This window comes from Artemia franciscana, chromosome 21, assembly GCF_032884065.1.
Source record: "Artemia franciscana chromosome 21, ASM3288406v1, whole genome shotgun sequence".
In the NCBI taxonomy this organism is placed as follows: domain Eukaryota; kingdom Metazoa; phylum Arthropoda; class Branchiopoda; order Anostraca; family Artemiidae; genus Artemia; species Artemia franciscana.
In genome coordinates this window covers 15,519,693-15,535,307 of record NC_088883.1, presented here as the reverse complement: position 1 = coordinate 15,535,307, position 15,615 = coordinate 15,519,693, and the positions used below count along the sequence as shown (strand labels likewise).

The 15,615-nt window shown below is 34.8% G+C and overlaps 1 protein-coding gene across 1 annotated transcript in view; it reads right to left on the bottom strand.

Annotated features, from left to right (window-relative positions):
- LOC136040807 (uncharacterized) overlaps window positions 1–15,329 on the bottom strand; it is a 62,209-nt gene extending 46,880 nt beyond the window's left edge. Inside the window, exons 1-2 of the mRNA XM_065725138.1 lie at window positions 15,236–15,329; window positions 3,946–4,180 (exon numbers count right to left, since the gene is read on the bottom strand). Of these exons, the coding sequence (XP_065581210.1) occupies window positions 3,946–4,114 (169 nt within the window). The 5' untranslated portion in view covers window positions 4,115–4,180; window positions 15,236–15,329. The remainder of the gene's footprint in view (window positions 1–3,945; window positions 4,181–15,235) is intronic.
- Window positions 15,330–15,615: the final 286 nt, after the last annotated feature.

Here is a 15,615-nt window from a genome sequence, read left to right as displayed (position 1 = left end):
TATATATATATATATATATATATATATATATATATATATATACATATATATATATATATATATATATATATATATATATATATATATATATATATATATATATATATATATATATATATATATATATATATATATATATATATATATATATATATATATATATATATATATATATATATGTCAAATTGGAATAAGAAGTATTTTAAAGCATTGCAAAACTTTAGCTTAAAAAACTGGGCGTTGATGAGAGGCACCTCCCTCTCATTAAGGAGAAATTATCTATGTGAATTTAAATTTTAGCGTCACTCCTTGCTTTCGATTGAAAAAGCTTGTTTGTTTTATTTGATCCCTAAAAGGTTTTGCCTTTCTTTATATATATATTTTGAGATCAATGCAAACGAAAAGGAGTCTTTTGGTTCATTAAGTGATCGATAAAGTAAATATTAGGTTCCGTTAGTGGGCAATCTAGTTTTCTTGGGGGACTGACAAATTTTTTAGTCCGGAAGACATTTTTCAGTGTAAACACTATCTTTCAAACAGTAATGGGACACTGTAAAATAAGAAAATACTATTACAAGAGTATCGTTGACAGACAAGCTATGGTTTTAATAACTAAATTAAATAAAAAAACAAGTTTTTTTTCAACTGAAAGTAAGAAGCAACATTAAAATTTAAAACCAACAGATATTATTACGTATATGAAGGGGTTCGCCCCCTCGTCAATACCTTGCTTTTTATGCTAAAGTTCGAATTTTGTTCTAATTCTTTAAGAATGATCCCTGAATCACAAATAAATAAATAGTTCTTTCGAAAGTACATAACAAACTTTAGCGTAAAGAGCGAGGCATTGATGAGGGGGCAAACCTCCTCGTATACCTAATAACCTCTGTTCATCTTAAGTTTTAATGTTGCTCCTTACTTTCAGTTGAAAAAACTTGTCTTTTTTTATTTAATTTTGGATCGTTTTTTAAGTAATACTGGAAAATCCGGCACCCTCATTACGGAAAAAATCTATTCCACCATAAGAAAATCTCCCATGGAAAGATCCTTCCATGTAACCCCCTTCCCCTGACCCCCTCCCATGGTAAAACCCCCCTGAAAACGTCTTGACACTTCCCAATAACCAATACTATATGTAAACAATGGGCAATCCCTTCCCCCGGGAACTGTGGGGGATCAAGTCATCCTCTAAGATATAGCTATTAAATTTTTCGGCTATGCTGAACAAAATTTTTGTCTAAAAATTTTGATCCGGTGATTTTGAGAACAAAATGAGTGCGGGAGGGGGCCTAGCTGCTATCCTTTTTTTGGTTACTTCAAAGAGCACTAGAACTTTTTATCTCTGTTTGAATGAGCCCTGTTGCGATATTCTGAGACAACTGTGTCGATACGATCACCCCAGGGAAAAAACACGCATCCATGATCTTTCTTCAGGCAAAAAATAGAAAATTCCACGTTTTTACTGATAGAAGCTTGAGACTTCTATAGAGGGGTTGTCTGATATGCCGAATCTGACGGTGTGGTTTTAATTTAGATTTTATATCTTTTATGGGGTGGTTCCTTTTTTTCAAAAAACAGGTGCATTTTTTCAGGCTCGTGACTTTTAATGGGTAAGACTAAACTTGATGAAACTTATATATTTGAAATCAGCATAATTATCTAATTTTTATGTATCTATTAGAATCAAAATTCCGTCTTTTAGAGTTTCGGTTACTATTGAGCCGGTTGCTCTTTACATTACACTTCTCTACCACGAACTGTTTGATAAACGGTTACATCTTTATAAGCATTCCGTAAATGTTCCTTTTAAATATCATAGCATTTTGTCAGTATTGTATTTAACAATAATTGATTTGTTCTTATCAAATACCATATCATATGAAGACTCAGTCGCCCCTCTAATATCCCCCCTTTGACCCTTATTAAATAATAAAAAACAAGTTTTTTTTTAACTGAAAGTAAGGAGCGATATTAAAACTTAAAACGAACAGAAATTACTCCGTAAATGGAAGGGGGTGTTCCCTCCTCAATACCCCGCTCTTTACGCTAAAGTTTGACTCTTTTTCTCAACTCTACCTTTTAAAAAATTAGAAAACTTTATCGTAAAGAGCAGGGCGTTGAGGAGGAAACAGCCCCTTTTGTGTAAGGAGTAATTTCTGTTCGTTTTAAGTATTAATGTCGCTCCTTACTTTCAGTTTAAAAAAAACTTTTTTTTTAATCTCTGAACGTTTTTGAATTAATACATGTTTTGATTTTGGCTCTCCGCACATGAATAATTAAAATGAAATTTGCATATCAATTTATTTTTTTGGCTAAATGGCTCTCTCATAGTTTTGATCGGATTATTTTGAGAAAAAAAGGAGCGGGGGAGTAGGCCTAGTTACCTTCCAATTCGCTGGTTATTTAAAAGGCAACAAGAACTTTTAATTTTTCTACGAACGTTTTTATTAGTAAAAATATACGTAACTTACGAATTAACTTACGTAACAAACTTCTATATTCGTATGTTTTTATCACGTATTTGAGGGGGCTCCTCCCCTCTTCAATACCTTGCTCTTTGCACTACAGCTTAAATTTTGTCCCAATTCCTTAAGAATAACCCCTGAACCACAAAGGCAGTAGAATAAAAAGTTGAAATTAACAAAATTACTTTAGTGTAAGTTTTAATGCTGCTCCTTACTTTCAGTTGAAAAAACTTATTTTTTTTTAAATGCTAAGAAATCCTGCGCCCCCCTCATGAAAATCTTCTTCCACCATGACAAATTCCTCTATGGAAAGCTCTATAAACCCCTCCCCTCAACCCCCTCAACAAAAAATCCCTGTGAAAGTGTCTGTATACTTCCCAATAACCATTGCAATATTTAAACACTGGCTAAAGTTTTTAACTTGCAGCCACTCCCACGGGGACTGTGGGGGTGTAAAACGTCCCCAAAGACATAGTTATTAGGTTTTTCGATTATGCTGAATAAAATGGCTTTTTCAGAATTTTGATTCGGTGACTTTGGGGAAAAAATAAGCGTGGGAAGGGGCCTAGGTGCCTTCCCACGCTGGTTGGTCACTTAAAAAGGGCACTAGTTTTCATTTTCGTTAGAACGAGCCCTATTGCAAAGTTGTGGGTACTACTACTGACCCAGGACTACTGGGTCGATACGATCACTCCTGGCAAAAAAATAGACAAACAAACATGCATCCTTGATCTGTCTTATGGCAAAAAACTCAAAATTCCACATTCTTGTAGATGGGAGCTTGAAACTTCGATAGTAGGGTTTCCTGATATACTACATCTGACGGTGTGATTATTTTACTTCCCTTTCTTTCCCTCTCTCTCTCCCTCTGTTTTTTACTTAATGAGCAAATATTTAAATAGTATTTGTATCTTCCCCCCCCCCACTTACATGGCATGAAGTTATAGTGAGAATCAATGCCTTGTAAATGTTCCGTTATTTTTATTATTTTTATGAACATATCCTATGGTGTCAAGTGTATAAAATAATCACACAATGTATGACTTTAGTTCGTTAATAGTAAATTAACCCCAACCGTCTAAAATTTTCTCTTGTAAAAAATCCTTCAGAAGACTTGATTTCCCACGAAAATTCTTCCCGTGATTCCCCCTCCTCTTCCCCGCAAAAATCCAAAATCTCACTCTATCTTTCGCTCTCTCTTTCTTTCCCTCTCTCTCCTTCTATTTTTTACTTATTGAGCAAATATTTAAATAGTGTCTGTATCCACCCCCCCACTTATATGGCATGGAGTTATAGTGAGAATCAATGCCTTGTAAATGTTCCGTAATTTCTAGTATTTTTATGAGCATATCCTATGGTGTCAATTGTATTAAATAATGACACAATACATGAATTTAGTTCTTTAATAGTAAATTTCCCAGTATCATATCTGTACTGAAGAATATTCAGTAAAATATGATTAAAAGTCTAATAAACTTACTAATAGTCGAAGGTAGTAGATGAGCCTCAGCCGATTGTCCACTTCTCTTAGCGCGATGTGTTCTATTCGACCTTCTATCATAGTTGCCCCAATGGTCTGCAGACAGTGCCACTGAAGTGCTAATAAATGCAGCTACGAAAAACAAATAAAAGCAAAGTGTCCGCCACATTCTTAAAAAAAGCTGCTAATGCTGAGTAGGCTCACTATGGCAAGGCAGAAAAAACTGATGACATTTCTGAAAAAGAATTGAAAATTAATGTGTTACTTGATGCTAAACTTCCTTCTAGATGTATTTCCAACCAATTAACTTCTCACTGGATTTACATAAATCTACAAAATGAGTCTAAGAGGGGTAAGTAAAGTTTCTGTGAATTCAGATTAAAGAAAATATTTTTCTTCATACTTGCAGACTCCTTTGGATTGGATTCTACGCAAGGGTTTTCTGATTTTTTTTTTTTTTTGCTTGGCGAATTTTAAGACACTTGTCTAAGCATTGCCTAAAGAGGACTCGAAGACACAAGAACTGAAAATCTATTCTAAATAATGAAATTGTACTGGAAGCGTTGGTACTCCAGAGTAGAAAACAACTAGCTATTACATATTAAAAACGGGCAGTAAAGTTTAATGTAAAGATAAATAGGGGCTCAAAATTATGGTAGGTAACGTACATCTATTTAGATTGTTTGAGATGAAGTATAATTTTAGTTTTCAGTTTAAATTTTGCTGTTTGTTTCAATCATTAAGTGTCTTCAAGGATAGCATGACACGCACAGCCCCTGGCAAGGGCTGTAAATTATTAAAGTTGCCTACTTTTTAAATTTTGGTACTCTTCTTGGGAAGGGAAGTATGTTTCATCCTCGGAGTCCGAAAAGGTGTTAAGGGAAAACCTTCAGGGAATGCCCTAGTTAATAGTTTAATTCACGTAAACAGAAAATGTTCTTGATATAAATTAAGATGCAACCCCTTAAATATATATTTGCAATAAAACTCAAGAATGCTTCCAGTTTCAGTAGTTATATTTGAAAACCTAAATGAGCAGTGAAATTGAAGGTTTCAATTCAAGATATAATCAGCAATTGGCTTACAATTTGGCATTCAAGATAAGTATTCAATTTACAATCTTATATGTATTTATCGAGAATTCGGTTCTCGTTAGTATTATCATTTACATTATAACAAGTCATCAGTGAAAACGTGCTTATTTATAACTGCTCCCACAATTTCTTATGATGTAAGATATTATAGCTATTTAAGTATTTACAATAACTTTGAATTCTAATAATTATATTTGGCTAAAGCAATTTCATTCGAAAGTGGTAGTTGGTTCATATTTTCAGGGCCCTCCACGTGGTTTTGAAAAACCAAGCCTCATCAATTTGGAAATTATATGAAATTCAAAATAGATTAAAGGGATGTTCGTATATTGAGTTGGATGTATTATACCGCCAACATTCAAGAAGTGAAGTTAGATTAATTCTAATGAAAAATATCAAAACATTATGAAAATAAAATTCTTTAGAAACAAATTTCGGCTATATATATGTACACTAGGGGGTGAGGGCAACCCAACCAAGCCTAATACCCCCCCCCTAATATGCAAATATATAACACAAATTATGTAAATTCCTATGTATTCTGTCACCTACCACTTGTTTTCCACTGAGTATAAGCTAATTGTTTCTTAAAAACAGACAGATAAAACCGGTTTATTCTCAAGTCTTCCACAGTGCAACTTAAGTGTTGGCGGTATAATACATAAGTACCTTGCATTGTAGCAAATTAAATACTGACTATGGGCCTTCTATGCTGGCTAATTCAAAATGCAACTTTTTAAAAGTTCTTCAAACCTGTATTTTGTTGTGAGTTCATAAGATTGCCATGAACCAAAAACTAGAGTTGAGGCTTAGAACAAAATATAACTTCATCACTTGTAATCTTTGCTTCAACTGTTCTTTGTGATTGAAAGAACAAAATCCTATACTGGATTATTTGTTTTCCTAATTGTCTCATTAACAAGTTACTCTCAAGAACCCTTTACGACAGTGCTAAAGCACAGTTTTTGTTCTATTCTGTGCTTTTATTTATAAAAGTACATTTTTATTCTCTGAAGCATTTCATCTGAATGTGTCTTTTTAATAACCCTGTTTTTTGTATCTTCCATTTTATCGTAAAACAGTAAAAAAAAAAAAAAATACTTCATTAGATGAAAGAGGATTCTTTATCTTAGGAAAAATATAATTGCTGCACCAAAAACACGAAAATCCTTAAGAAATAATAAGAAAAATTAACGTCATGACCATTTTCTACGAAATTTATTAAGAATTAACTAAAAAAACACTTCCAAAAGGCAGTTTTTTAGCGAAAAGAAAGGAGATATATTAAACTTATGACTAGCAAAAATGAATTCCTATAATAATTTAAACTCAAAATGATCAAAAATTACTTCTAAAGGCTAAGTGAGACCTAGAACGAACAGAAAATATAATTAACGATCAGAGCAAACACATGGTATGGACGAATAAATAAACCTTAAAACGAATGAAAATTGAATATTGAATAAAATATAATCGAACATAAATCGAATAAAATCGAAAAATTAAATATTACACTCAAACTTAAAACAAACAAAATTACTACAACTAGGAATGTCCCCTTTCCCTAACCGTGAAAGTCTAAAGCCTGTTGTATCATTTGCATTTGATTGAAAACTATATGTATTTTGAACACTATGCTTTTGTGTTTAAAAACATAGACGACAAATGAATTGGAACACACTATAATAATCAAAATGACTGGTAAGAATTAATTAAATGAACTGAATGTTTAATATATAACGTAGGGATAATAATTCCAAGAAACTCAGCAATCTAAAGATTTTATTTCACTGTAATTTCTATTTGTATTTTTCAAAGCTATAAACAAAAAAGAAAAAAATTGTAGTATATTCCATTTTCAAAATCACGTTGTATCTAAAGAAATGTATCTATGCTATTTGTTACAATCTTGATTCACTTATACTCTTTTGCTTTAGTCCAATTATAAGAGCCGATTGGTTGGTGCACTGGATTTGGAATTCTTTGTCCGAAGGGTGATGGTTCGAATCCTTATATATCCAATTATTTAATTTGGGATGGGGTTCAGTGGCGTAACTATTTAAGCTTAGCCCGAGTCGACCCAGCTCTAAATGGGTACGTGGAGAAATCTTGGGAAGGTAAGCAGGAAGGGTGTGCGAAAACCCAGGCTGGCTGGCTCTAATCCACCCATTGCACTTCCTGGCTGAAGGGCTTTGAAACGGATATCAGCACGGTTGGTTTAGACTTTAAGGGTCAAGTGCCGTATTCATAGCCATACCATTACCAGTTGTAAGAGCAGAAGTATTGGTAGTAATAGCCCTGAAAGTTTCAACTAAATACCCTCAGTTGTTTTTGAAACAGCCTAATGCTGAGATTTCTCATTGACAATCAGTATACATATGCTGCCTTTTGATTCAATTTAAAATTGCATAAACTGTCTTTGAAATGTTTTGCTTTATACTATATTCTATTCCTAAGATATCCCATTTGGATGTCATGAGAATCTGGATGTACATAAGCTATTTTGATATAATTCAATAGTAGCAGTAACAGTAGCAGTAGTAAAAGTAGCAAGGAAAGTTATGGTAATATTTGCATCCCCGGGATTTCCAGCTTAATGTCCCGAGCCATTGCTGGGATTTGGCTAATGCACGCCTTAGGTAACCCACACGTTCGTAGAGTATGATTCAGTTCAACACTACCCTAGCCTTTCTCTGAAAGTTTAATCAATACCCTTTACATTAGCAAAGTAGTTAACATAGTAGCAGAAGTAATAGTAGGAGCAGTAGGAGTAGTATTAGTGATAGTAATAGCAGCATTAGCAGTAAGCCGCAATAGTATTCATATTGTGCCTTTTATTTCAAGGTTAACATCCCTTTTTCATGCTCTGACGATTTCAATTGAACAGTTTAAGCTGTTTCTGAGATATTGCTGGTACGTCTTTTTGATAAGCTGCACGTAATTAATGTGCTCTGATGCATCCCAACATGTCCCTAAAAATTCATGGAAAATTCCACATTAAAACAATTAGCCTTAATAGCCTTAGTACTCACATCAGTAGTACTAGTACTACTACTAGTACTGTTGGTAGCAGTATAATACTACTAGTAGTAGTATTTTGCGTATACAGAATTTTTGCTAGTTTAACATAACGCTCAGCATCCCCTGATAGTTTCAATTTATTATTTCAATCTAAGTTGTTCTTCAGATATTTTCAGTACGGCCTTTGTGCAGCCTACATCCACACAATGTTTTTCAATTTAATTTAATATTCCCCTTAACATTTCCCAAAAATGTTTCTTAGTAGCCATATCCTTAGTAGTAGATTAATATTAGTAGTAGAAGTAGTGGTAGCATTATGCATATAGTTTCTTTTGGTTGGTTCAACATCCCCTCAACATTGATTAAAAGTTTCGACTTAATACTCAAATATGTCCTGAGATGGTTACGCACTTTTAGCGTAGCGTACATCCATGTAGCGTGCTTCAATTTAGCTCACTACTCTCTTCACCATCCTTAAAAGTTTCACCATAATATCCTTAGCTTGAGCAGTAGTAATAGTAATTGCTGTAGTAGTAGTCGTAGTAGAAGTAATCACAGTTGTGCACAGCTGTAGTAGCAATAATATTAGTAGTCCCATCGAAAAAATGGTATGCAAATTCTTTATTTTGCCTAGTTTAACATCCCCGTTAATATGCCCTAGGAGTTTTAGCTTACTACCAGCTTACTATATGTGGGATAGTGCTGATACACCCTTTTGACAACCTGCATGCATAGGGCGAGTTATGATTTTGCTCAACATATCTCTAAACATTCTATGAAAATTTCACCTTCCTACCCTTAGCCTCAGTAATAATAGTCGATGCTTGGGTTTCACCCCTTTTTTATCAGATAAATGACCTGCATTCGTTTCTGTAACTGCATTTGCTTACGTTTGCCTATATTATTTTCAATGGCATATATAATTTTCATATAATTTTCAATGACAAGTTAAAGTCTCTTTGCTAATCTATAGTTGTTTTGCAATAGGTAAGCTTTCAAGCTAAATCCTATTTTTTTAGTGGGCCTTAATCCTATCTTCCAATGGCCTGATCTGGGCCATTGAAAGTGCTTTTGTACAGAAGCAGTGTTTTGTTTTCAGTCTCAATTGAAACTCCAAGGGAGTGTTTTTTTTCAGAGTTGATATGTCTGTGTTTTTTGACCTTTGGAAGAATACATGTGAGCTACTTTTTTTACAACAGTCTAGAATATTTTCCCAGGAGCCCAGGCAGGGTAGAAAAAGAGTCCGCGAGAAATATCGTCGATTAGTATACCGACAGAGGGTCGGTTTACCCTTCAAAAGAGATTGCTTGAGATATTAGGGACGACCCAGGCTGTGGCACCCATGGCCTAAAGATTGACCCGTTTGACCGTTCACTTCCGTTAACATACCCCAGAACAGGGTATACCGTAATAGGGTATTACCATGCTCTATATTTACGAAATTTTAGTGGTGGCCACGGTGCTCTCCATTACAACATTTGACATCATTATGGCTTTCCACTCCTATAACTGGCGCAGCACCATATCCGCGACAATATATGATGGCAGCCATGGGTATCAACACAATATTTGGTGGAAGTGGAGGGATTCCACTCCAATACGTGGTGACAGCCAGTTAAGGAAAGTTATCAGATGATAGCTAAAAGAATCTGCGTTTTCTGAAAAGACTATTTAATTTAAAAGATAATTGCAATCCACCCAGCAATGGGTGGGTTTTGCAAGTTACAGCTCTTGCCCTAAAAGCTGTTGGGGGGGGAGTTGACATCCCCAGAGACGTATTTAATGGACCGTTCAACTATGCTGAATAAATTAGCGATCTTGAAATTTTTATTGGACGTGCTTAGAGAGCAGAGTGACATAGGAGGGGGCTGGTTACCCTCCAATGGCTTTTGAGCCTTTAAAAGGGCGCAAGAACGTTCAGTTTCTAATTGAATTTAATCTTTCTAACTAGTATCTTTTGATTTTTTTTTACACCCCTCTCAACCTTCCCTGAAAGTATCAACTAAATGTCATTCGCGGTTCCTGGAATATTTAAGATCCATCTTTCTGACGACCGAGAAACAAGGAGTATAATATACTCCTAAATTAAAAATATTATTTTGACTGAATATTTCTGACTATTAGCTGCTCCTAAGATATTGCAGATATACCTTTTTGATAACCTCGATGCATCTACTGTCTTTTGATTTAGTGTAACATACCACTCAGAATTCATTTGAAGGTTCAAGCAATGTTCAACATGCCTGTAAGTTTCAACTTAATGCCCTCAGGCGTTCTTGAGATCATGCTGATACACCTTTTTGACAATCAGCATACCCGTCCCGTGTTTCGATTCTGTTCAAAATCTCCGACAACCCTCCCTGAAAGTAGTAACAAGTCACAGTCACTTTTGCAAGTTTTTACTGTCGGGAGTAGTCACACTCACGGTCGCAACTAGTTGCAACTGTAGCAGTACTAGCAGTGATCCTAAAAGTATGAAGCTAATACCCTCACCCGTTCTTTAAATAATGCATGTACTCCTTTTTGATAAGTTGGATGCATATAGTGTCTTTTGATTTATCTAAAAATACCCCTCAACATTCCAAAAATTTCACCTTAATGCGCTTAGTCCTCTCGAACACACCTAGAATCAGACATTCCTAATTTCCTAATGGTGGCTGTGGGGATGTCAAACGTCCCAGGGGCTGTAAGAGTGAGGCCTCCCCGGTGGTTTAACTATTAGGTCTTAAAAAATAATTTGGATAAAATACCTTTTTAAGATTTCCATATGTGTAAAGGGGGTGTCTAAAAAAAAAGGTGAGGAGGGTTTGGTTGCCCTATGTCCCTATTTCAACTTCATCGCAACATGATTTTAAAGTTTCCCTTTGCTATTCTTTAGGTTTTGCTATGGTACAATTTTGACAGCCCTCTCGTATTTAGTATGCTTTGATTTAAAAGACCTTCCCCCTCAACCTTTTACAAACGTTTTGTCTTAATACCCATAGCTTTTTTGGAGACTTAGGATCAAAAATTTCCCCTTTTCCTAGTAACAAACTTTGTACATTATTAAATAAAAAAACAAGTTTTTTTTAATGAAAGTAAGGAGCAACATTAAAACTTAAAACGAACAGAAATTACTCCGTATATGAAAGGGGCTTTTCCTCCTCAACGCCCCGCTCTTTACGCTAAAGTTTGATCATTTCTCTTAACTCTATTTTTAAAACAGTAAGAAACTAAGTAAGTTTTAATGTTGTTCCTTACTTTCATTTAAAAAAAACTTGTTTTTTATTTAATTTCTTAATGTTTTTGAATTAATGCATGTTTTGATCTTGGCTCTCCAAACATAAATAATTAAAACAAAAATTGCATATTAATTAATTGCAATTAATCGGAAGATTTTGAGAAAAAATGAGCGAGGGAGGAGGCCTAGTTGCCCTTCAATTTTCGATTACTTAAAAATGCAGCTAGAAATTTTAATTTTTTGCAAACGTTTTCATTGGTAAAAAATATACGTAACTCAGGAATTAACTTACGCAACGAACTTCTATATTCGTATGTTTTAATTGCGTATATGAGGGGTTCAGCCCTCGTCGATACCTCGCTCTTTACACTAAAGCTTAAATTTTGTTCCAATTCCTTATCCCAATTCCTTAAGAATGACCTCTGAATCACAAAGGCCGTAAAATAAACAGTTGATAATGCTAAAAATACTTTAGTCTAAAGAGTGAGGTATAACGAGGAGGTAAACCCCTAAAATACGTAATAATTTTTGTTCGTTTTAAGTTTCAATGCTGATCCTTACTTTCAGTAGAAAAACTTTTCATATTTATTTTTTTATTGTTTTTCAAATAATGCTAGAAAATCCTAAGCGAAAGACATAGTTATAAGGTTTTTTGACTATGGTGAATAAAATGCCTATCTCATAATTTTGATCTGGTGACTTTAGGGAAAAAATGAGCGTGGTAGGGGGCCTAGAGGCCCTCAAATTTTTCGGTCACTTAAAAACGGCACTAGAACTTTTAATTTCCGTTGGAATGAGCCCTCTCGCGAAATTCTAGGACCACTGAGTCGATACGATCACCCTTCAGAAAACAAACGAACAAAAAAAAACAAATAAACACACATCCGTGATCTGTCTTCTGGCAAAAAATGCGAAATTCCACATTTTTGTAGATAGGAGCTTGAAACTTCTACAATAAGGTTCTCTGATACGCTGAATCTGATGGTGTGATTTTCGTTAAGATTCTTTAACCTTTTTATGACCTTTTTTGTATAGCCTTTGTAGATTGTATGACCTTTAGGGGGTGTTTCCCCCTATTTTCTAAAATGAGGCAAATCTTCTCAGGCTTGTAACTTTTGATGGGTATAACTGATCTTGATGAAACTTGTATATTTAAAAATCACAATTAAAATGCGATTCTTTTGATGTAACTATTGGTATCAAAATTCCACTTTTTAGAGTTTCGGTTACTATTGAGCCGGGTCGCTCCTAACTACAGTTCGTTACCACGAACTGTTTCAAACAATGGCCAACCTATATAACGTACAGCACTTGCCCAATAGGCTGTGGTTTCTTTTTCATTCCTGGATACATAGTTATTGGCATTGGTGTAGCTGTTCCAAAATTTAATCAGATGTCATATGGTGATTGCAGCAAAAAAGCGTATGATCGGGGGACTTGTTGACCTCCAATCACTTTTCAATATCTCCCTTAGTGTGTTTTTAGAATCTAAAGATAATGCCCTCACCCATTCTCGAGATATTGCAGATACGACTTTTGATAAACTGGATGGACTAAGTATCTTATAATTTACTTTAAAATGCCTCTCAACATTACCGGAACGTTCTTTTTAATGCCCTGAGTCTTTTGAACACACACAAAATCATATATTTCCCCTTTTTCTAATAATTACTCCTGCAGATAAAAACAGCAAATTGCATATTACAATCATTGCCCTTGGGCCTGTGAGGTTTTTGCTTTCCCGGACGCATTTCCAGGAGGCTTTCCAGTAAGTAAACCTATTAGCTATTTTAAACAAACGCACTTTTGAAAGATTTTAATCAGTGTTGAGGTGAGAAGGCATCTCAAAAGTACAAATGGGGCTTGTATCCCTAAAATGATTTCAAATTTCCCCTTAAGATGCCTGTAAGTTTCAACTTAATACCTCCAGCTGTTCCTTAGATATGTTTGGCAACCAGTATGCATTTAGTATTTAGAGATTGTGTTTGGCATTCTTTCCAAAGTTTGGAGGGGGATTATGCCATCCCTACAGGAATAGTTATTAGACCTTTAAACTATTTTTGGATAAGAAGGCTGTTCCAAAATGTCCTTAGGATTTTTTTCTGAGGGATGGCAAACAAAAAGAGAATGGAGGGGGGGGGGGGGCTGGCAGCCCTTCAACTCCTTGGAAAATATCTACCTCAACATATTCATAAAGTCACAACTTAATAGCTTCAGCCCTTCTTAAAATATTGCAGATCAGCCTTTTTGATAAACTGGATGCATGTAGTGTCTGTCGATCTAGTTTAAGATGCCCATCGACATTCTCCAAAATTTTGCCTTAAAAAAAGCCTTAGCTTTTTCAGATACACTCGGAAAAAAACCTTCTTTCTTTTCATAATAAAAAATCCTGCATGTAAACAACCGAAAAATTGCTTAATCTAAAATCCTTGCCTCAGGGCAGTGGCTGTCATCGCATCCCTTTAGGCGTAGCTATTAGAACTTTCATCTAAATTCGGACAAAATGACAAATACAAAATTTTGACCATTGCTGACTAAGAGAAAGCCTAAAAGGGACAGGGAAAAAAAGGGCCTGGTTACCCTTTTATCACTTTTCAACATCTTCTCAACATACCGTGAAAGTTTCAGCACAATGCCCTCAGCTGTTCCTTACATATTGTAAATATTCCCTTTTGACAACCATCCAGCACGGTGTGTGCTTTGGCTTTGTTCGGCTTCCCTCTCAACATTTCCTTAAACTTTCACATTTCTCTAAGCCTTTTTGGAAATCCAAGATCAAGCATTCCCTCGTTTCCCAATACAAAAACCGTGTATTTTAACAATGAAGTAGCTTGCATACCTTCCAGCCCCTGCACCGGGGCAGTGGGGCGTTCTTTATTGACTCCTGAGTTAGAGCTATTTGACCCTTTGACTATTTTGAACGGAATGGCTAACTCATAATTTGATGGGCCGGATTTAGGGATAAAAGGCGTAGAAAGGGGACTGATTACCCTCCAATCTCGTTTGGCTCTTAAAAAGGCCATAGAACTTCATATTTCCAGTCGGGTGAGCCACCTGATACATTTGTACAACCATTCCTTTCATATGAAGTGCCTCTGGAAAAATAAGTAATGCACTGAAGCTTTGTGGCTCTTTACTATATGTAACGCTTTAGCCCTACCGTTGATTATAGTAAAAAAAAAAAAAAAATTCTACGTAAGATCCTTATCATCATAATCATTCTCGAATCAACACACACGTCGAGAAGCCATCTAAACAGAAAAGTATTATAAAGATATCCCTAAAACAAATAGATATAAAACATTTGCTGCCCAATGGTAATATACTTTAAGTAATTGTGGAGGAGGCGTGTGGTTGTCCTGTGAAGTGAAGTGGGATCTATTCTGCGTGATACTGAATTTTATGTTTATGGGTCTCTAAGTCAGTTGTGTCATTAAGCAGTTTCTTTTTAGTTAATTCATATCGTTTTCTTTTGAAAATGAACCTGGTTGAATCTAATCTTAAAAAATAGGCATATACTACGCTGACTGAAAAAAGAATTCTAGAGACAAGAAAAATCTCCACACTTGCTAGAGTTTTGAAACATATTGTAACAGTTTTACGAGATCCTGCTGACTAGATACCGGTCTATAATACTGAAAAATGAATAATTACCATTTGCATAACTATTTCACTTTTGTTAGCTTATAATCAGGAGATACATAGAAGTAAATATTTTCTTAATCTTTTTCCTTCAACTTTTCTCCTATATTACAAATTTTCAGTTTAATTTATAGTATACTTTCTAAAAAATTCAGAAGACATTATATAACTTCATTTTAGTCAGGCTGTATCATTTTAAAACTCATGGTACTAACTAGATTATAGAATCAAAAGCAAATTATTTCTTAATTGATTAAAGTATATTTCCCAGTTATATATTTAGCTCTAGGAATAAGCCAAGGTACACATTTACCAATACACTCATTCCTATGTCCCAAAACCTATAAGTTTTCTTTTCATTTCACATTCTATGTTTCACATTTCAAAAGCATTCAGCGACTAGAATGACCTAATGAAAAACAGTAAAGCATGATTGGAGACTGCGTATAAGGACTGCGCAAAAATCATAGCCATATCCAGCAGGAAATAACCTCACAGGAAGAAAATATTCCCCGACAATATATACAGAGTCTCAGAAAGAAAATTACCTAATTTAGAAATTTGCATAACTTAAAATATCTTCCAGTGTGTTAATGTTTTAGGAGCTGGCAAAACGTAAGGATATATTCAGGGGCTTAATGTTCGGTCAACTCAAATATACTATAGCCACAAAGGAAGTTTTGGGCGGTGCAC